The following is a 20,624-nucleotide window of genomic DNA, read 5'->3' as shown; positions in this document are numbered from 1 at the left end:
GGGACCTAAGAGAAGTATCTGGCCCTTCAGATGATCCATCTACTGTTTACTGAAGCCTCATTAGAGATGGTCTCAGTGGAAGGGTGTCTGTCAAGAAGCTGTTCTTAAGGAAAGGAAACCGGTGAAAAAAAGTCTGAGGAATGGCAAATTACACAAGAATTGGACTGAAAATAAGTGATGGGTTTTATGGCATGATGAATCCAAATTTGACATTTTTGGTTCATATTGTCATCAATATGCACGGAGGAGGTCAGGAGAGAGGTACAACAGTGAGTGTCGAGAGCATTCTGTAAAACACAGTGAAGGTCACGACTTGGGGCTGCATTTCAGTCAGTGGTGCTGGATGGAAATCATGAACGTGAAGAAGTGCCATCAGATTTTGATCCACTATGCAATGCTATCTCTCAGTCTGAGGTGCAGGTGTAAACAACATGAGTGAAACGTTTTACTCATAGTAGGATATTAAAATATTTAAGCAATAGCCCGATGTCATGCAAGAAGACAAGGCGGCATGTTAACTAAATAAAATCCGTGTGGCTCAAAGGTGTGATTATAAATTCTTGTTGAACCCTTATTGATTGAAAGTAATCTAATAATAGGCAAATAGTAATATGAGCGTTGTGGCTCATGTAAGTGTAGAGAATCCTAGATGGAAACTTCAGTCATCTGATACTTTTAGGCCTGAACAAAATATAAATAAAACAAACCTCTGAAGGCCACAGCTCAACCTTGGTGGTCACTAAAGATTGTGTGATTCTTAAATGCCAAGAACAAAACACTTTCCCTAAACCAAAAATTGCTTTTCAGAGATACGGCCCAGGGGCTTAAATGTTGCTCTTTTGGCTACACCCATTTAAATTGCTTTTCAGACAAATGCGTAGAAACCTTCCCCTATAAGTGTGTTATTTTATGGTTTGATGAATGGGACCCAATATGCAGAGATGAGCCCTTCTAGACACATTAATCACCAGGAGTATAGCACCTCACATTAAGCTGCTTAAATGTGGATTATCACTGTTTATTCTCCTCTAAGAGCCCCCGTTTTCATGCCTGAATAGACTGGGCAACGATGCCTCTCAACACAAAAAAATCAATAGCTGCTGTGGCTCCGGCTGAATGGAGACATAGTGAAATCTGTTGTCTCCTCCAGTAACATTTTAGTTTGATCTCATGTGACATTATTATGTTTCACCATTCTGACAAACTCTGCTGCCTCATGGTGGAGTGAGGTCTGGTTTAGTTGTAGCTCCTAAATTGGTTTATAAGAAGATTAAAAACTGCTGGCAACAAGAGCCATGAGTGAAAGAGTATTGACTGTGTTTGCTGGAGCCAGACAAATTCTGACCAGCTTGATTTGAATTGTGAAGATAGCCTGTGAGCGCTGCGTCTGATACATTGTTAAAGTTTTTGTTTAATGAGCTAGCCTGAATGGGATCAATAGCTCTTTTTACAAGAGAGGCTTTTATACAGCTTGTGAAAAAATTACAAACAGCAAAACACATCAAAAACAGTCACAGAGCTCTGAAAAGGTGCTTCATAAAAAGTTTGGACAATACGCCAAGGTCAGTCTAAACTAAAAGAAAGTTTCACAAAGGTATCTTCGAAAATTATTTTGTAATCAAAAACTGAATGTGAAAACTTTCACTTTTTTTCTTCTTTTAAAATAAACTTTAGATAAACTTTCAAAGCATGCATTCTCTGGGTACTACAGCTTTCTCCTTCAGTCAAAAGACATGCTTGTTATTTTGGTTGGATTCTAAAATTAGCTGTAAGTGTGGATGTGAGGGTAACTGGTTGTCTGTCTCTTAGCCCTACGACAGACTTGGGTCCTGTCTGGTTTGTAGGGATCTACCTTGTCTCTTACCCTACAACTGCTCGAATAGCCTCGAGCCCCACCACGAGCCTGAGCTGCAAAAGCTGAAGTGTTGTATTTAGTTTTTATTTTTATCTTGTTGGTAACTCATTAACTAAAAAACAAATCAAGTCACAGCTATTGCACACCTTTAATACTTACTCGTATGTGACAAATTAAAGGAAATATGTTTTGTTGGTTTCCATCTTCATATTTTTATTCTCGGACTGTCCTAGAGCAGCTTTGTATGAGTCACAGTTCAAAATAATCCTTCTTTATCATAAACTGGAGCTTGGTGCATCCGCTTAGTTCAGACCTGAAAGATGCCGTTTCAGCTCCTCTCCTTTTAAGGTCAAGGATGACCTTAAAAGGAGAGTTTCAGCTTTCTTCTGATTGGCTGCTCAACACGGACAAAACTTTGAAAAACACATGGGCGGGCTAATTTTTCCACAGCCAATGCTATGTGAGGCAGGTGACCTCATTATGGATTTCTGCTCTGAGACAAGAGTTAAAAAATAAAAAAAACACAAAACCCCTTTGTCACTGGGTTGAGAAACCCCCAGGCTGGCCAACTCCCCGCTTATTCTTCACTTTCTTCTTTTTGCTGCTTCCTTTCGGGGTCATGACAGCGGATTATCTGCCTCCATCTTAGCTAACCCTAGGATCCTCCTCTGTCACACAGACCCTCTGCATGTCCTCCTTCACTACTGCCTTCACTGTGGTCGCCTTTCTTTCTTCCTACCTAGCAGCTCCACCTTCAATATCCTTTGTCCAGTATATCCACTATCTCTCCTCTGCACATGTCCAAACCATCTCGCCCTTGCCTGTCGAACTTTGTCCCCAAACTGCTCAAGCTGAGCTGTCTCTCTGAGGTACTCACTTCTAATCTTGTCCATCCTGTTTAGTTTCAGTGAAAATCTTCATGTGCCACCTCCAGGTCTACTTCCTGTCTTTTTCTTAGTGCCGCTGTCTCCAAACCATACATCATAGCAGGTTTCACTACCATTTTGTAAAAGATCCCTTTTACTCTTGACGATATCTTTCTGCAGTCACTGCTTTCACCTCTGAACCTCCTGCCTTTTCTTCTCTCTCGCTGTCTCTTAACATGTCTTCCCCGCTTTCTTCTTTTATTGTTTTAGGCTAACAGTAGCACAATGTCCACCAGCACACTGTTGGCCACAAAGAGGGTCGTTGTTAACCCAGACTCGGACCGATCCTGTATGAAAATGACACATAAAGAATGAGACATGCTTCATTTGGCCAAGATTTTACGCCCTTCCTGATGCAGCCCTCCCCGTTTATCTGGACTTGGAGAAAGGTTTAAATAATGTGACCAGTGTACTCCTATTGATGGTACCATGTTGTTATGAGCATACACCATTGTAGCAGTATATGACTGAAGATAAGAAAAGCATAATAGGCCCCTTTCAACATGGAAAAGCTGAACTCTTGTCTCCTGCAGTAAGGAGATCTGAGGCATCTGTCATGCGATGGGGAGGTAGGATTTGACTTCACTTGTACCCTGAGAGGGAACGGTCACTGCAAATCCATACAAAGCTGTTCTTGTTGATCACAAATACCATAAATATATTATATTATATTATACTACAAATATGAATTGGATACCTTAAAGAGAACCTTTTTGTCTCCTCTTAACCTTAAATATGTAACATGATTTTGGTCTTTTCTTAGTTTTTTGTTTTATTAAATCTCTTCCTTTCTTCATGCCAGTCTCCTATTACAACCTGCAAGGTAATAAATAAATAAATATAAAAAAATAAAATCACCTGAAACAAAATGGAAAGATTTTTTTTTTCATGCTTCACGAGTACAGAAGTAGAGATGTCAGACGTCCATCTAGATGTAGTTTAACTTCAAACTTAACAATCTGTCCTGGAAAAAGGTGGCAGGAACTTGAATGCAAAGATGTCTAAAATAACCAGGCCTGTTTAATGTGTCATCTATCATTGTTTTGTGTATGTGTGTATATGTGAAAGTGTGTGTGTTTGACTCAGAGAGAAAGATTCAACGATCCCTCTGTAATTGCCTGCTGAAATGACACCGTTAGAAATAGGAGCCAGCTAGGTCAAAGTGGTCTAGTTGCCTTCATCAAAATCAATAAATCAGCCAGTGGACTGAAAGAGAGAGGGAGAGAGTGTTTGTGTGTGTGCACACACTCGTGTGTGTGTCTGATTGATGCCTTTTTGTCGTTTTCCTCCTCGTCTTGATGGTCATTCTGGACTCTATAGACCATAGACCACACTTCCTCAATAAGAGGTGACACCAACAGGGACGCTATTTATTTGAGGTCGATGCATTATTCATAACTGTGGCGAGGGGCAGAAAATAGCTGCCTATTAGTGGGCAAAAACTTCATTTTTACAGCCCTTCTGGACACTCATTATAATGTTCCGGAAATTTTGACTTAAAGGATCTGTTTGAAAAGAAGCAGGGTTTGGGCTTAAATAAAGCATGGCAGCTTAGAATAATCAGGAGGCTGTGAAAGGAAAAACCGCCACCTCATGGCAGTGTTCAGGCAGTGTGGGTGAAGGGGAGAGTGTTTTTCTCTGTCCTTTCTCTGCTGTACAGTTTTGCATTTATTTTAATTTACTTTAAAGGGTCTTTTTTCTCTCTGCAGGAAATTCTTAAGTCAATTCAATATGCCAGAACATCGAATGTTTTCTGAAGAGAGCATGAAAAAAGGCAGAAACAAGGAAATAGTTGTTTGGTTACCAGAGTGAACCCTGTTATCTGAGACACACCAAAGAAAACACAGCAAGCTAACATGTTCACAATAAAAATGCACATTTGCTGTTGTTTAGCAGATTTATCATTTACTTCATCATCTTACTTTAGCATGCACCCGATGATTATTGCTAAACCCAAAGTGGCATTCATAAGAGGGCAAGAATGCATTTGCAGCTAATCTCTGAACATATTTCAGTCTGGACCAAACTACCAATTAACCAACACTGCCACCTATCACACCACCAAATGCAACTCAAGATGGTAAACTTAAAATCAATCATGTATTTGTACATGAATCACCTATACATAATGATTTGCTTGTATATTCAATTGATGATTCAAGTTGATGATGATTCCACTCAATTCTTATGGATTTCCATAACCCAAGTAATGTGACTGGCATGACCAGCCTATTGTATGCCTGACATGATGTATTCTCGGAGCTGTGGATGAGCAACCAATGGTTACCAGGGGTTTAGTGAGTGGCCTGTAGGCCTGCATAACTGTGGCTTCAGTAATTGATTTAACAGAAATTGCCAGCAGCCACTCTCAACCAGTCAGGGAATACTTTTTTCCCTAGCAACCACTGGTTGCCAGGCGAGAAGCCCGTCTCTATTCCTGTATGACTGAAGCCTTAAGTAAAAAGTGTCAATGCATCTGTTTGATTTTGCAGAATTATCTAACAAAACATTAACAGCAACACTGTTGTTAATTTTTGTCATGGAATAAATCTGTAATTGAAGTTTTGCAGATGTGACAATTAACAATGTAACATCAACTTGGCCAAAAAAATTATTATTCCCTGATTGATTGTGTTTGGTTGCTGGAGGTTGACAGCTGGTTGCTGGGAAAATAATTGCCAAAGCCTCCAGGCACACAGACTGACCGTCAAGGACCGTGATTGCTTTGCTTGTTAGCATATGAACTTTTACCTTTTACCATAAATTTCTTAATTTGTCAGTTCTTTAGTCCAAGAGATGATTTTGGGATACTTGTTGATAGCTTTCAAATGATATCACATACCCAAAAATGTGGCAACCAATAAGGTGTCAATGGCACAATAGGATTCTATACTGGGAAATATTCAAAAATTGATAGAATATCATAAATAGACTACCGTTAAACCATTTACGTTGCCATGTTCTGAAGTATATCAAGGAGTTTTTGGTCATTGGCCCCTTATGTATATATATTCAGCATGTATATGCAGAACACACACGTGTGTGTGTGTGTGTGTGTGTGTGTAAAGTTTCATTTTAAGGTTGTTCTTGCAGAAGCCTGCCAATTGCACTGATAAACGAAGCTTTTGTTTCCGCTTTTTGTCTTCAGGTGCAGAGTTTCTTCTCTGTTTAGATTCAGATTAATGATTGAGCCTTTTGGGAGAGTTTATCTGGAGTACCTGCGTAATGTCCAGCTTTTACCAAGGGAAGCGTTGTCTTGACTATCTGATGAATGTTTACTATCTCCTCTGCACACATGCATTCACATTAACTCGAACATTCACAGGAGTCCATTCTCTCAGCTTGTCTGAAATGCTGGTTAGGCATAGCAATGAGATGTTGTGCCGATGGATTTAAGAAAGAGGAACATTAATCACAAGCTACAAGTATCAGTTAGAGCACACACACATACACCATTTGTATCGGGCAAACAGCATTGCAATTGAATGAGATGCACAGCAAGCTCATTCAATATGCCATCCCTTTGTTATCATCCTGGGACAGTGCAGCTGCAGAGGGTGTTTGTGTGTATTTGGGTTGATATGTGTATGTAACCAATAATAAACAATAACTAATAATTACCTTTAAAGATAAAAATGTAACCTAACATCACTTTAAATTTACAGTTTCATTCATAATACAGAAGAAGTGGGAGGTAGTTCTCATTTGCTAATTTATTACTGAGAGACTAATGATGAGAGGATTGATAAATTCTCACACCTGGGTAGTAAATATTAGCTTAGCTTAGTATAGCTAGCTAGAAACAGCTAGCCTACATCTAAAAGAGATAAAGAAAATCCACTTATTGACTTATCCGATGCACACTAATTAATTTCTTCTATATGAATGACTTAATTTCATAAAAAAAAAAACCAGCAACATTGATCTTTAGCTGGACTGTTAGCATTAGCAGCTAATCTGCTTGCCAGTCCTGTGAGCTGTTGTAGTTTATTATGTTACGTGACTTGATAGATATCTTTCTAAGCTATGTTTGTATTTGTTATATCTAACATATCTTATCTTAATTTTGATTAGATTAAAAGATAATTATTATATACTTGGATATTATAATGAACTTATAATAAAATACAGCAGTTTAAAAAGCTTTAGTGTTTCTTTCCTATAGACTCAATAAATAAATGAAGGTTAAGTAATTTTCTGATGGTGGACTGATTGGACACAGATCTAAGGGTACTGAAAAAAACCAAAAACTTAACCTTACCTCGATCTGTAGTTGTTGCTGTGCTGTCAAAAGCTAAGTACACCCTTACTTCTTGCATAGGACTTAAGTGGGTATGTAGCAAGCAGCTGCTACTAATTAAATGCACCTGATTAATTGAAAAACCTTTGGCTTAAATGTTTTGGCAGCTTGCTGGTCTGAAGCATTCAGATGTGTGTTAACACAATGCCACAATCTTCCCAGAAGTGGATGTCCCAGTAAATTCACCCAAAAGTCAGACCTTGCATTGCTCAAAGGAATTTTTTAAAAGATACATCTCAGTTCATGGCAGTACAATTAGAAATTGACTGAACATGTTTGGCTTATTTGGAAGGCTAGTCAGACCATGCCTGTCTACTAAAGCATTCTAGATTTAAATGTGAGGCTATCTTTCTGAGAGCTAAAGCTTGTCCTAAATTGGGTCAAATCAACAGGACAATGGTCCCAAGGACAGCAACAAATCTACAAATGAACAGAATACAATCAAGATGCTGCAATAACCCAGTCAAAGTCTAGACCTTGACCTGAGTAAAGTGCTGTCACTGGACTGTAAGAGAGCTATGCGTATAGCAAATTAAAGAAGCCTACAAACCTCAATGAACTGAAGCAGCATTGTAAAGAAGAATGGACCAAAAGTCATACAGAAAACAATTACTTCAAGATATTCCTGCAAAATGTGGTTCTTAAAAGTTATTGATATACTTTTTACTTTTCGCAGTACTGCATTAGAGTCCTGTAAAACCTTGCTTTCTTAAGAAAGAACCAAATGAGTTACTCAAACTCTTCCTTTAAGATTTTTTTTTTTTTCAAACAAGGTTAAGTGGGCCAACTCAAAATGTGACACTAGAGCAAAATAACCCTGATTAGCTGGCACGACAATCTATTGTTGAGATTCTTAACCAGAAATGTTTTCCTGTGAGACCCTCAGTGGAATTAAAAAGGAGCTTTACTTAGCCCAGTCAGGACGTCTGGAAATCAGGCTAATGAATATGTAACGAGGATGTCTTTGTCTCGCCCTCTAACTCTAGAAAGTAAGTCTTAGAGCTTTGAAAGGATACATAAGGTAACCTACAGGGTGTGCCTGTATGTGTGTGTTTACATGTATTAGATATTCTTTATAGTGAATGTAGGCAGGGATTGTGTTTAATATTCTTCGTATGATAGAGTCATCCAAAGATTTAGCTTCCCCCCTCCCCTTCATTCGCTTTATTTTTAATATCAGTATATCTCCATCCATCTGTCACACCCAGATATGTTTATCTCATCGCCTATCTGTCCTTCATTTTTCTTCCCTGTCATCCAACCTCCGTTTTACCTTAAACACGCTCCCATTCCTCTTCTGCTTCCTTTCTCTTTCTCCTAAATGAATTCCCCCTCCTTCCAGGTAAAAGTGCCGTCTTTTTGTAGAAGTCAGAGGACACGTGATTCTATGTATATGTTACTGTATTCTATATTGTGCAGCAGGAAGATGCTTGGCAACGTTTTTTTCCCCCAGCTTCCATTCATGCCAATAAAGATTTTTGATTTGATTTGAGAGAGACAGAATGCAGGAAGAGAAGAGAGATCTTTGCTCGTCAGCTCTGACAAGGATCTGTAGACTCACTGGTCCATGTCGGACTGAAGTGTCATCTCCAGTTGCATGTCCAAGCATATCATTAAGAAGACATCTTTTGTTGCAGTCAGTCACGGCTGTCTTTTGAAAGTGAGTGTGGAGTTCTGGGTGTTTGCACACATCAGCTCTTTCTCTGCTCAGAGACCTCAAAAAAGAAAAAGAAAAAAAAGAAAGAGATTTTAAGACAAGAGCGTAAACACGCTGGTAGACACTGTGGCCTCATTTCCATTCTGAATGCCTGCAAAAACTCATGCTACTACAAGGGTGACAGGCGTGTTTGTGTTATGAATCTGTTTTAATGCCAAAGGTTGCATCACATGCTGAACTGAGGCTCAGCAGCCGCTCTGTGTAACTGCCTGACACACTGTATGAATTTTTTTCCCCCTCTTTAATACCAAAATCAGAGCGCTTTCTGATGTAACTGCTGAATCACAGCCAATGGAAAAAGATATCCCGGCATAAGACAGACAAACCCAGGTAGATATTATAGATCATCCTGTTCTCTGAGTCCCTGTGCTAGGCCACAGCACCACCTGTTGGTCACGATCAGCTTGTGGAAAAAATCAGATACTCTATTTTCTTAACTTTTAGGAAACTTTAGCCAGTAGACATCAGGCTCTTTTCATCATATTGGTTAAATGTGCACAGCAGCACATTGCAGATGGAGTTCATGCATGTTTTTGAAAGTTGAAATCTTTTCTAATATCTGTTTTTGTTTTGTTTTTATTTGCCTTGAATGCTTTCTGGACTAGTTTATCCCCTGTCTTAAAGTTATTTCTAATCTCTGCAGTGTCCTGTGCACAGAATATGATCTTTTGTGTATATTTGTGCATTGCATATTCCATTAAAAGTGCGCCCGCAAAATAAAGCAGCTGTGCTCTGTGCTGCCGCAACCCGGAATTGGATTAGAGGATGGAAAAAATGGCCAAACTTGGCACAACTTTCAGATGCAGTTTTAAGGGTTTGCAAATATACAAAGGTTATACACTGCTCTTCTTTTTGACTTTTTTATTATTAAAAACTTGCACTGGAACCTACAGCTAGGCCTTTTTTTTTTTTTTTTTAGTTTTCCTCATTTTTTTCTTTCCTTAGCAGTGTGTCAGGCATCTGGTTGCTTTTCGTAGAATAAAAAAAACAGATGACGAGAAGAAACGATTGATTTATATTTTCTCGTCCACATTGCAGCATTGCTGTAACTGTATTCGAACTTGGGCTCTAACCTGGTACCTGGTACTTTTTGTCTGGTGCTCCTGTTTTTGTTTTGTTTTTAACTTACACTGAACTGAATCTAATATTCTTGATTGTCTCCTTCATTTCCCACTCTCTCCCTGCCCTTTCTTCATTTACTCCATTAGATTTAACAAAATACAGAACACCAAGAACACAATGAAGAAGGACGGCATCAGCTCTCTGACCTACAGACTGGTTCAAGTCAAGAAGTATCCTCTGTACACAAACATCTCCGTGGAGATCGGCAAGCCACCACCTCGGCCCATTAAGGGCTAGAAGAAATGAAAGAGAGAAAGTGGACGATGTGGGGGAGGATGCAACTGGCCTAGCGAGAGGAAGATGTGAAAGAAGAGAACTTAAAGGATGGAAAGAAAACAGAGTGTCTCACAGGCATCTGAAAGAATATGAAATTGAAAATAAGAGAGCAAAACTTGTCACAAGCACATCATAGTGTCTCTTTCTGCCTCGTTTCCACTCTATTCAGCTTGATATTTCTCTCTTTTAGGACTCAGGCTCTTTCCACCAACAACTTCTTGAAGCAGACAGTGGGTGCTATCACACCTGTAACAATCAATGACTGCAGAATGAATAACTTGTGGACCAAAGGTGGATTATCAGTGGCGTCAAACTTAAGTTTTCCTATCAAACTGGAGGGCAACTGATGGCATGTTGACAGCGAGCATTGACAGGAACTGCTGGTGTGTCACGTAACACTTTCTTAAATGCTGACGATGGATTTCTCGTAACGTCTTAAAACTGTCTCCATGAGAAAACACACAGACTGTTTTCATGCATACTTTGAAAATGCAAGAAAGAACTAACTTTGTGCGCATTAACAGCCCCTGGAGTCAAGCTGTAACATTACCACAACGTACTGACATGCAGTGATGAACTGTGTTACTGTGTCTAACGGCTTGCATATCAGAGACATCAGCGTCTCTTGTCCTGTGATGCTAACAGACAATTTGCTTTGGACATTTTCGTCAGGGAGTGACTTGTTTGGATCTAATTACTCAATCAAACCCTCTGCTATCAATTAATGAATGTGTATTGTGCCTGCATCTACAGCAGAAGACTCAAATGAGTGCTGGTGACACATGAACACGCTGATGAAACACGTTTGTCAGCCGCTACAGACGACCGGGAACTCTCTTTTTGTTCTCTGTTTTTATACATATATATGAAGTTAAACTCTGGAAGCAGAAGCTGACTTGTTGAGAGTTTTTCAACAACAGTAAATAAACTGAGAGGATGAAAGGGTTTCTCCTGTATGCAGTGTACTGAAACTATCTTTGGAGAGCATTTGAAATCAAATGGAGGAACTGAAGACAGCAGGTCTGATACATACTGACAGCTCAGTTATGATTTTGACCCCCTGCAGCACATAAGGAGATTATACTTCTGGAAACTTCTTTTTTTTTCAGTTTATTTTGCTAATATGCACTTTAAAGTCAACATTGAGCTAATACTCCTTTAAAAGATATTGGAAATTTACCATATTTTCTGCACATACAGTATTCCCCAAAGCTCCAGACATCCACTGGTGTTGGTTTTCTTTTAGCTAATGTCACTGTTAACGCTAAATTTGGTTGAAAAGTCAGGGGGTGAAATTTGTTTTGTTTGAATGTCTTAAAAGTTTTAAATTTGGTCCAAAAGTGAACGTTTTATATCAAATTTACCAAATAGGCTAATATTACTGGGCAACCTGTACAGATAGGTCCAAAATTTGTTGGGCAAAGACACAGATTTTGTCATTTGTATACCACCACAGTGGATTTTAAATCACCCAATCCAGATCTGATTGCATTGCAGAGGTTTTGCATTAACCATTTAGGAAATTCAGCCACTTTTATATGCCGTCCCCAATTTTTCAAAGGCTCAAAGTTATTTGGACAATTGGCTGAAAGGCAGTTTCATGGCCAGGTGAGGTCTGTTATCTTGTTTTTTCACAACAAGTGAACCAGACATAATATCTCAAATTACAGCTCTTCAGAGTAATTTCAAATATGACGCCAAGAGAGATGTAAGTGCAAGTGAGGGAGGCCATTATTAGGTTGAAAAACTAAGATAAACCTATCAGTGACACAGCAAAAACCTTTTCCAAATCAAAAGTCTGGTTCATTCTTAAAAACAATGGATGCACTGACCAGCGCAGCAACACCAAAAGGCCTGAAAGACAAAGAAGACAACTAAAGTGAATGATAACACGGATGTTAAGAAAAACAACTTCTTGTCTATTGAAATCAAGAATGAACTCAAGGAGGTAATGGTATCATTGTCAAAGTCCACAATCATGAGACACCTTCATGAATGGAAATACAGAGGTCTTACAACAAGGTCTAAAACCCCTAATTACACAAGTGAATTGTGAAGTGTACACACTATGGTCTCTGCTCAGATTCAACCAAAGTGCAAATGGATAATGACCCAAAGTAATCTGAGAAAGCAACCCAAGAGTTTTTCCTTTAGAGGCAAAGGAATTAGATATTCTTCAATGACGAAGTCAGTGACCTTATTTCAGCCCAACAGAGCTTTTCAGTTATTAAATACAAAAACAGAAAGCCCCACAAACAAGCAGCAGTGGAAGGTGGTTGTAGTAAAAGCCGAGCCATCTCAAGGGAGGAAACACAGCATTTGGTGATGTCCTTGGGTTCTCGACTCCAAGCAGTTATTGACTGTAAAGGAGTTTCATGAAAGTATTAAAAAAAATCTTTAAAATTAAGCTGGTTTAGTTAATAGTTTTTAAAAAATTGATGTAATTCCTAAACCATTAATTCAAACTTTTTGTTAAACCCTTTGAATTGGAATTTGAAGCTGAAAGTCTGCGCTTCAGCCTCCTATTGATTAAAACCCACTGCACTGTGCACATAATTGTAAAAAATTATGTCTTTGTCCAACAAATTATGGACCGAACTTCAAGTGTGTATACACATGTAAATGATGTTTTTATTCTCATTGTGTGTTGCATAGTGATGGTATTTGTGTACACCTCTGGAGAGGCTAAACACATTGTTCCAGCATGCTAGAGCAGCACAGTAGGAGCAGGATGAGCGCCGCAGCCTCATAACGAGAAGGTTTCATGTTTGAATCTACAAAACAACAATCGACAAAAAAGGGACATCAATCCATCGATCTGTTCATCAATGGATTGATGTCATCCTGCTGTTCATCCTTTACTTTTTAACCAAATCTTGATGTCGTTCAGACATCTGGCAAAATTGTCTCCCGCCGTCATCCCGCCGTCTTTTGAACAGGTTTTTGCTCGGTGGGATGTCGAAGAAATGAGCTGTCAGTTATGTTTTATGAGAAAAAAGCAGCGTGAATACAAAAGCTGACTCTTGTAAGATTTACAAGCGGCTCCACGGGCAGGACAAGGTGAAATAATTCTCAAGGTCTCTTTTAAGCCTACAATCTAACTTGGTAGTCTTTTTTTTTTAAGTGTCACAATTCATTAATAGTCCGTTGATACTATAATATTAATATGCCGTTTTATCTCTTTGCTATCTCTCCTGTCAATCGTTTAGCAGGAGACGATCATATCCGGACGGAGGAAATTATAAGGTGCTGCTCTTTGGCTGGCGGAAATTGTTAATTTTAGGGCAGTAATGAGAAGTTACAGTTTGAGCAGTATGACTGACGTCCCTATTGCTGCTTCAGATTTTATCAACATCAGCTGTCAAGCCTACATGCTAAACGGTTTTATCACGCATTCAGATTTCACAAACGATGGGCTAAATTAATCCTTTTTTTATTTAAAGTTCTGGAACTTTTTGTCTCATGTTTACTTCTGTCATTTCTTCCATCACCGCATTGAAGTCTTTGACTGTTTTGTACTTTGATGCTTTGCTTTTCTTCTTCCTCTGTTTTCTTTTCCTGGTCTGTACTGTCAGTGTTGTTATTGTTGACGCCTAAACGCCAAACTGATGCCTTTAGAAGTGATGTGTGCTAAGGGGAAGGGAAGGTTATCTTGAATTCTTTCTTTTGGGCAAACGCGATAGAAATGTGTGTTTTGAGATTGAAAGTATTTAAATGTTTGTTTCGGTGCAAAAAGAAAAGAAAGCATTTGCAGTATGTTTTCATGAAAGTGGCAGGGGGTTTGCATAAAGTCTTGCGACTGCAATTTGAACCACAGAGAACAATTTGGGGCTTTTATTTTGGTGAAAATCGAGCACCGTTGGCCTCCTCTTTGGTTAGCCTTGAGGCAAAACTGTTCCCATCTGTTTGTCTCTCTGTTATCTTTGCCTCAAGCTTATTGGAAGGTATCAACGCTCTTTTCTGCACACACACACACACACACACACACACCCGAGCACACACGTTCATTCAAACTGTCCACCCCTCCCTCGCTCTTTTTTTTTTTTTTTTTTTTTTTTGCACCATCTCCCTTTTTAATGCCTCTTCTTTTGTACTCTGCCAGTTTAGGTTGTTTGTGGCAATGGCACACTGTTGTGCTTTGTGATGAACCCACTTCAGGCGCAGCCGTGCCTCACAAGGGTGCTTCGACTTTCAATAGATATTGACAGGGCCTCTCTTTGAGTCTGTGAAGTCCGGGCCACTTACTGTATCTCCATTTTCTTCTTTCTCGGCACACATCCCCATCCTTGCGTCTCCCTTCTTTTCATGTCCTCTTTGGATGTCGTCATTTTATTTTTCACTTTTCTCTCTGTGCTTTGATCCTATTTTTTTGTTTTTTAAGCAGTAGTCTCCTGGTGAGTTTTTGTGTTGTCAGACTGCACACAGGGGTCAACAAAGATCCCTTCTCTAAAGTGTTTACAGCTCACGCAGTGCAATATTACAGATTCATTCACCTCTATATCATGTTCTTCTTTTAAGTCATTGTTGAGGGATGTGGGATGACATTTTAAGGACTAGTTTCATTTCTAATGCAGTCATCATTTTTTTTTTTTAAAATTGTCTTATAAACCTGTTGTGTTATCTAAACATAATCAAAGATTAAAGGCAGATAAAATGATGGCATCACTATTTTCTCCATTCTTGCCATATTAAAGGGACAGTGCAGCAATTTAATGTGCTTTGTAAAGTTGTGGCCACTCAGGCCAACATATCCCAGCTGTGCGGTTAGCTTTAAAATAGAAGTTTAAAAATCTTTCATAGAGTTGGTAAGTGCAATTGGACATTTTGGGCAGTCAAGAAAAAAACCCTTTAAAAAGAATTAAAATTACTTCCCTGTTTACCAAAAGATTAATAAAGAATTTGACTCATATTCGCTGGGTTCATTTTGCATGGGCTTAAAATGTTGTTGCATGCTCTGCCCTTAACTGTGGATCAACTATGAGTGGGTTCAACACCTTTTAAGTCACTTTGAACTACAGTTCAAAACACAGTTTCAGCTGCCTTCTCCTCGATGGCAAAGGCAGCAGGAATTCATGGGCACTGTGGTATTTCAAGTCACACCTAAACAAATAGACTGAACTGTAAAATTTGTGGAGTGTCCCTTTAAATGTAAGATCAATCCTTCTGGGAAGCCTTTATGAGATGAGAAGTTGACAGAAAGTTGAAAAAAGGTATAATTTGAAGCAGGAGAGGGATGGGTGCAGTGCAGTGTGTATAAAATGTGGGTTAAAGATGTAAAAATCAGCAGAAGAAACTTTAGCATAAGTAGTATTTGAAAGAACCACGAGGAGTGCTTGATGTTTCTTGTTGGACTTTTTGACTTTTGAAGCTGTTCCAGCTGTCAGGTAAACCTGGTGGTTCAACTATTCAAAGCGCTTTTTTTCTGATACTTTTTTTGTTCATCTGCTGCCGATGGCAGACGGGACTTTCAGGCCTGTGGGTGTTTTTAAAGATTTCCTGTACCTGTATGTTTTTTTTTTTTCTTTTTGTACATTGAATGTTGAAAATGTTATATCTTATATAGAATGCATTAAATCATATCAAACCTACTTTTTCTATACAATCAATAAATCTGCAGTTAAAAAGATACTGTGATGATGGTGTGTTTCATGTTTCTTTGAATATTTCCTCTTGATCTCAAACAGTCCAGTTGAACTTCTGCAGACTTTTTTTCCTCTTTTCTCTCCTGAGTGCTTCTTCTTCACCCTTCGTGGTTTTTACACCATTCTGCATTTATTCATTAGTTGTTCTCAGGCTCTATTCTTATACTCTGTTTGACCTGTCTTCCTCCACTCAGCCCCAAACAGTCACGGAAAATGACTGCCCCTCCCTGAGCTTTGCACTGCTGGAGGTTTCCTCCTATTAAAAGGGAGTTTTCCCTTCCCACTGTCACTTCTCACTTATATTGCTCATAGTAATATAAATAAAACTGAATTAAATTCTGTCCTCTAGTTAAGTCGACAACACAAAAGCCTTTTCGTCCTCTTGTTGTTTTAGTTTACTGGTTCTTTACTGTTGTTTTTTTTTTTCCAGGAAGCTGCTTGTTTCCCATTGTCAGCAGAAAAGCTCTGCAGGGGCATCGGGCAGGTGTCCTCACAGACAGAAGCACAGTAAATGAGTCACTCGGAGTAAAAAGAAGCAATTCAAAACAGACAAGTTTCATGGGCATGAAAAAGGAGTTTTAATTTGAAGAATTTTTGCACATTTTCTCTGCACACCTGTATGGATTATCAAAAAAGGTATGCAGCATCACATCACATCAGTTCCCTTCATATCAGCCAGTAAATTGAAAGCTGCACTTGTAGGAATTATTTCATATTTTGTGAAATACAAACACAGCGTCTGCTTATTAATGATATTTAGCTACAATGGATCAATGGCACTGATGCAGGCAGCAGCAGCCCGAGATTATTATGTAATGTCAAAGCAGTAAACACAGAGTTTTAAACTTGAAATCACTTTTGTTTTTTTCTATGAAATGTCCCTCATGATCAAAGTGAGAAATGATGACAAATTACAGAAGGTAGGCCTGCTGCCTATCAATGTTTCTGTTTAAAAAAAAAAAAAAAAAAAAAAAAAGACAATATACTTCATGCTACATTTCATTCTGAAAACAGTAAATCATAATTTTCCACTTGGAGAGTGTAAATAATGTAGAAGGTTGTTTGTATAAAAGCTACACCTTTCTTGTGAAAAATGAGCAAAGCTGCGGGTTACAGATTGTTGTTTTTTTTCTGCTCTACAGTGTACATGTACAAATCACATTCTCCTAAATGAACCCCTGCTTTCAAATATTACACTTGTCTACAACTACTGTACAGTCATATGTCAGGCCATACTCTCATACATTATATTTCAATTAGCATGGAAATTGAACTACAATATTTATAGAACAGACACAAAGTTGTTTATTGCTCCGTTCTGCTGTTTCCTAGTCTAAATTGCATCACAGTGATGCATGCATTTTACTGCTGCATCAGCTGGTGACAGGTCAATTATCATTTCTTGTCATCCAATAATTACATTGGCTTTGTTCTGATGCTTGAAATACCTCCTTGGCCCTCCCCAAGGTCTGCAATAGCCCACTCATCTCTCTCTCTCAGAAAAACACCAATCATGATAGGAAGGCCACTACTCAAGGGTCGTTTAATTTACTTGTTCCTGTTAGATTTGTTTCATTAAAGATTCTTCTGTAGTAGTGCAGGTATTGGGAACAAGTGTTGGAGTGTTTGTTGTCCTTTTAAAACAACATTACTGGAACCTAATTTTGTGTTTTTGAAGTTCTTATAATTCTCAGCTAGTGTCCTGTCAGTGACAGCTTTAGTGTTGTTTGTTACACTGAAATGTTGGATTAGGTATCCTTGTCCTGTTGCCTAAGGTACAATGCTGTGCAAAAGTCTTGAGCCACATGTCATTCTTTATATTTTGTTTCAAAGTAGGCAGGCTTTATTGTAATTTTTCAAATTGGTCTGATCAATAGTTCTCCAAACTTTGAGAGGTTTTGCAATTTTTTTTCTTTGGACCGTTTTGGACGGTCTTTGCTGTTTTGATTATTTTTGAAGGGCGGTCTTTTATAAAAATAAAAAAAACAAACAAACTCAAGAGATGAACCAGTGTAAGAGAGATTAGATAAGAGACAATTTAGCAAATTTAAAATCATATGTTTAGGCACATGATACAAAAAATATCAAAGTTAACACAATCTGAGAGACAGAAAATAATATTTTTGCACCAACAAGAAGCGAAGGTCCGAAAGAACTTCTAGCAGAAAACTTGTCATATTTTGACATTGTGTGCAGTGTGAACTTAAGGAATTTGAGGAACTGGACAAGTGGAGGAAAAGTGGCAGTCCCAAACAAAAATCTGCAGCATATAAACAGCATCTTAAAATCCAGCAAAGACCTGACACAGGACCTGAGAGTTGTATGTGGCCTTTCAGCTGATCCATCTGTTATTCACTCCTTGACAGATGCCCTTCCTCTGCATAATACAAACTCTGTTTTTGCCTTTTATTATGCATTTCTATGTGTGTTTGCACAAGTTTAAATAAATCTATGCAGCTATTTCCCATTTTTCTAGCAAAAAGAAAAAGAAAGAACCGGTGGCTTAAGACATTTGCACAGTACTGTACGGTACATTAACATACTGCTTCTTTAAACAACATGTATTTTAAGAAATGTAGACCTCTGACAGTCTACCTACTGACAGAGAATCAGTTTTGCTGGGTGGGCGGCTGGTGAGGTTTACAGTTTCTGAGGCGGGAACAGGTGGCGAGGCGATTTCCCTCCCAGTAACCAGCATCTTGGCCGTCGTGACAACGACACTTGGTGCAGGAGTCAACCCAGATGGGCTCTCCTGCAGGAATCACTTTACTGCGTGATCCATCAACATAGCAGTTAGGACCTTTGGGGAGAGGAGAAGAAGAGGTAATTGGAACTTAACAGATACTACACATAATCAGTCAAATGGATAGCATTGTGTAACTACACTCATCCCTATTTTAAACCAATTTTCAAAAACAAAACAAGACCACACTAGAATGGGTCTAAATGACAACATTTGAAAACGATGCTCATATTATAAAAAAAAAAAAAAAAAAAGATAAATGTCTTATAAATGTTCTCTCTGTGATGCTGTCTGTGAGTGTTTTTTTTAACTTTCTACTTTTATTAAACTGTGTTTTTAACATACCCTCCTTGCATTCAGGGCAGCACTTCCCAGGCTGATAGACAGGGTTGACACATGGTGGAGGCGCACAATCTGCCACAAGACAGCGGGCAATGCCATCACTGTCACAAGTGCACTGCTCACATTCTGATGGCTGGAAAACACACACACCAACACAAACACACACATACACTGAGACCCAGCAGGGATCATTTCCTAATCTCCTCATGATGTAAATGCGGGTTAGTCACTGCTAGCAAGCACACGAATTATGTATAATGGTATCCTTTTTAAAGCGTGTACTAATCCTCGTACCAACTCAAAAGGGGGCGCCATTTACCTCCAATTTACTACTGCATAATCATTACATACAAACGGATATCTGGTTTAGGCTTTAGTATTCATCAAAGCTCATCCTCATTTGGTTCTGACACATGCATTCAGAGACAACGATTGGGAACAATGGCTGCACAAGTGGGCGGCATGAAACAGACCAGAAGACCCAAAGTTTGAACACCAACTGGTGCTCCCCTGTGTTACTAGAATATCTCTATGATATTCAGATCATTTAGATAATAATTACATTTTAGAACTTCTATTAAGTGTTGTTGTTATTATTAGTGTTCAAGTCATTCTTTCGAATAATGTATTCTTATAATGTTCTTGTACACTGTTATTGTTGTGATGCATTTACAGTACAGTACAGTTACTACAGCTTTGACGTCAAAAAGATTTACTTAAATAATACTATTGACATAAGCGCACTAAGGTGCTTCATTTTAGGATGACGATGCTGACATTTTCACTTGTAGGCCATTTTCTAAATAGTTGCTGCTACTTTGAGCACTATTCTTACAAAACTAAACTATTATCGATGGACGTCTCAACCAATGCACACCTGTAACCCTCTTACATTTTCTTCAAAGCCTGATGATTCACAAACGTATATCAAAGTAAATATAGAAAAAGTGTAAAAAAAAAAAAAAAAATTTAGGCCTAAAAAGACAAATTTTTAGACCTTTCCAATAGGTTATGTTTATTTATGTGGCACTGACTTACCTGGAAGTTCTGTCCTAGCTCGTACACCACCCCTCGATACTCGCACCCAATTTTTTCACACCTGGGGCAGCAGTCGGTGGGGTAGTGGCTAACGTGGATACATGCAGCTGGGAGAGAGGTGCATTCAGTGCGGGCACACACGGAGCCCTCAGCGGTGCACTCACATTGAGTGCAGTGATCAGAGTCCAGGAAATACCATTCTCCCATGTAGTAAATGCTGCCATTGGCCTCGCAGGTGCTCTCCTGCTGTCCAGCGACCGAAAAGCCAAAACAAGCCTGCGCGCATAGTACGAGTGCCAGAAGGACCGTGCGTATCCCGCGCGCTAAGGAAAGGCGCTCTCTCACAAGCGTTTCCATAATCTAGCTGATTAATCCAAATGAGTAAAAGTTCGTTAGTGAAGGGAAACTTGCACTGTAGTCCTACTTGGGTTTAGTAGAGCGATCAGCCAAGATTTGAAAAAACAAACAAAACCTTTTCTTCGTTAGATTGTTAAAAACAAAGCCCCCCAAATCCTGAACCTCTCCACAGCGGTCTGCCGGGTCTGCGCACACTTTTGCAAGGCAAGGAGTCCGGAAGGGAGTGGAGGCTGGGAGCATGAGGGGGAAAGTTTCACTGCTCTCATCAGAGTACATGCTTGCCCTTAACGTTACTAAGCTGAAACC

The 20,624-nt window shown here is 39.0% G+C and overlaps 2 protein-coding genes across 3 annotated transcripts in view; one reads left to right on the top strand and one right to left on the bottom strand.

The window, feature by feature from the left end:
- The window catches only part of b4galt2 (UDP-Gal:betaGlcNAc beta 1,4- galactosyltransferase, polypeptide 2), a 210,820-nt gene extending 194,006 nt beyond the window's left edge, over positions 1-16,814 (top strand). The window contains exon 8 of one of the 2 annotated variants that reach the window (XM_040018758.1): positions 16,269-16,814. In XM_040018758.1, the coding sequence (XP_039874692.1) occupies positions 16,269-16,353 (85 nt within the window). In that variant the 3' untranslated portion in view covers positions 16,354-16,814. Of the gene's footprint in view, positions 1-10,006; positions 12,989-16,268 lie in introns of those variants that run through there. The other variant, XM_040018749.1, reaches the window with a different exon arrangement.
- Positions 16,398-20,614, bottom strand: zgc:113531 (uncharacterized protein LOC541359 homolog). The gene is made up of 3 exons (XM_040018773.1): positions 19,962-20,614; positions 18,927-19,056; positions 16,398-18,638 (listed from the first exon to the last, which is right to left on the bottom strand). Exons 1-3 carry the CDS (start codon positions 20,316-20,318, stop codon positions 18,448-18,450), a joined length of 678 nt encoding a protein of 225 aa, XP_039874707.1. The 5' UTR covers positions 20,319-20,614; the 3' UTR covers positions 16,398-18,447.
- Between the last annotated feature and the right edge of the window lie 10 nt (positions 20,615-20,624).

The sequence above is a fragment of the Simochromis diagramma genome, unplaced genomic scaffold, assembly GCF_900408965.1.
Source record: "Simochromis diagramma unplaced genomic scaffold, fSimDia1.1 OVJJ01000205.1, whole genome shotgun sequence".
Classification (NCBI taxonomy): domain Eukaryota; kingdom Metazoa; phylum Chordata; class Actinopteri; order Cichliformes; family Cichlidae; genus Simochromis; species Simochromis diagramma.
Note: the sequence above shows the minus strand (reverse complement) of the source record. Positions and strands in the feature narration are given on the sequence as shown.

Bases quoted from the DNA above. Each gene is read 5' to 3' on its own strand.
- zgc:113531 (XM_040018773.1), bottom strand. From the start codon at position 20,318: ATGGAAACGCTTGTGAGAGAGCGCCTTTCCTTAGCGCGCGGGATACGC. The intron at 19,057-19,961 runs GTAAGTCAGTGC...TGTGTTTTCCAG, and splicing joins AGCTAGGACAGAACTTCCAG to CCATCAGAATGTGAGCAGTG. The intron at 18,639-18,926 runs GTATGTTAAAAA...CTCTCCCCAAAG, and splicing joins CTGCCCTGAATGCAAGGAGG to GTCCTAACTGCTATGTTGAT.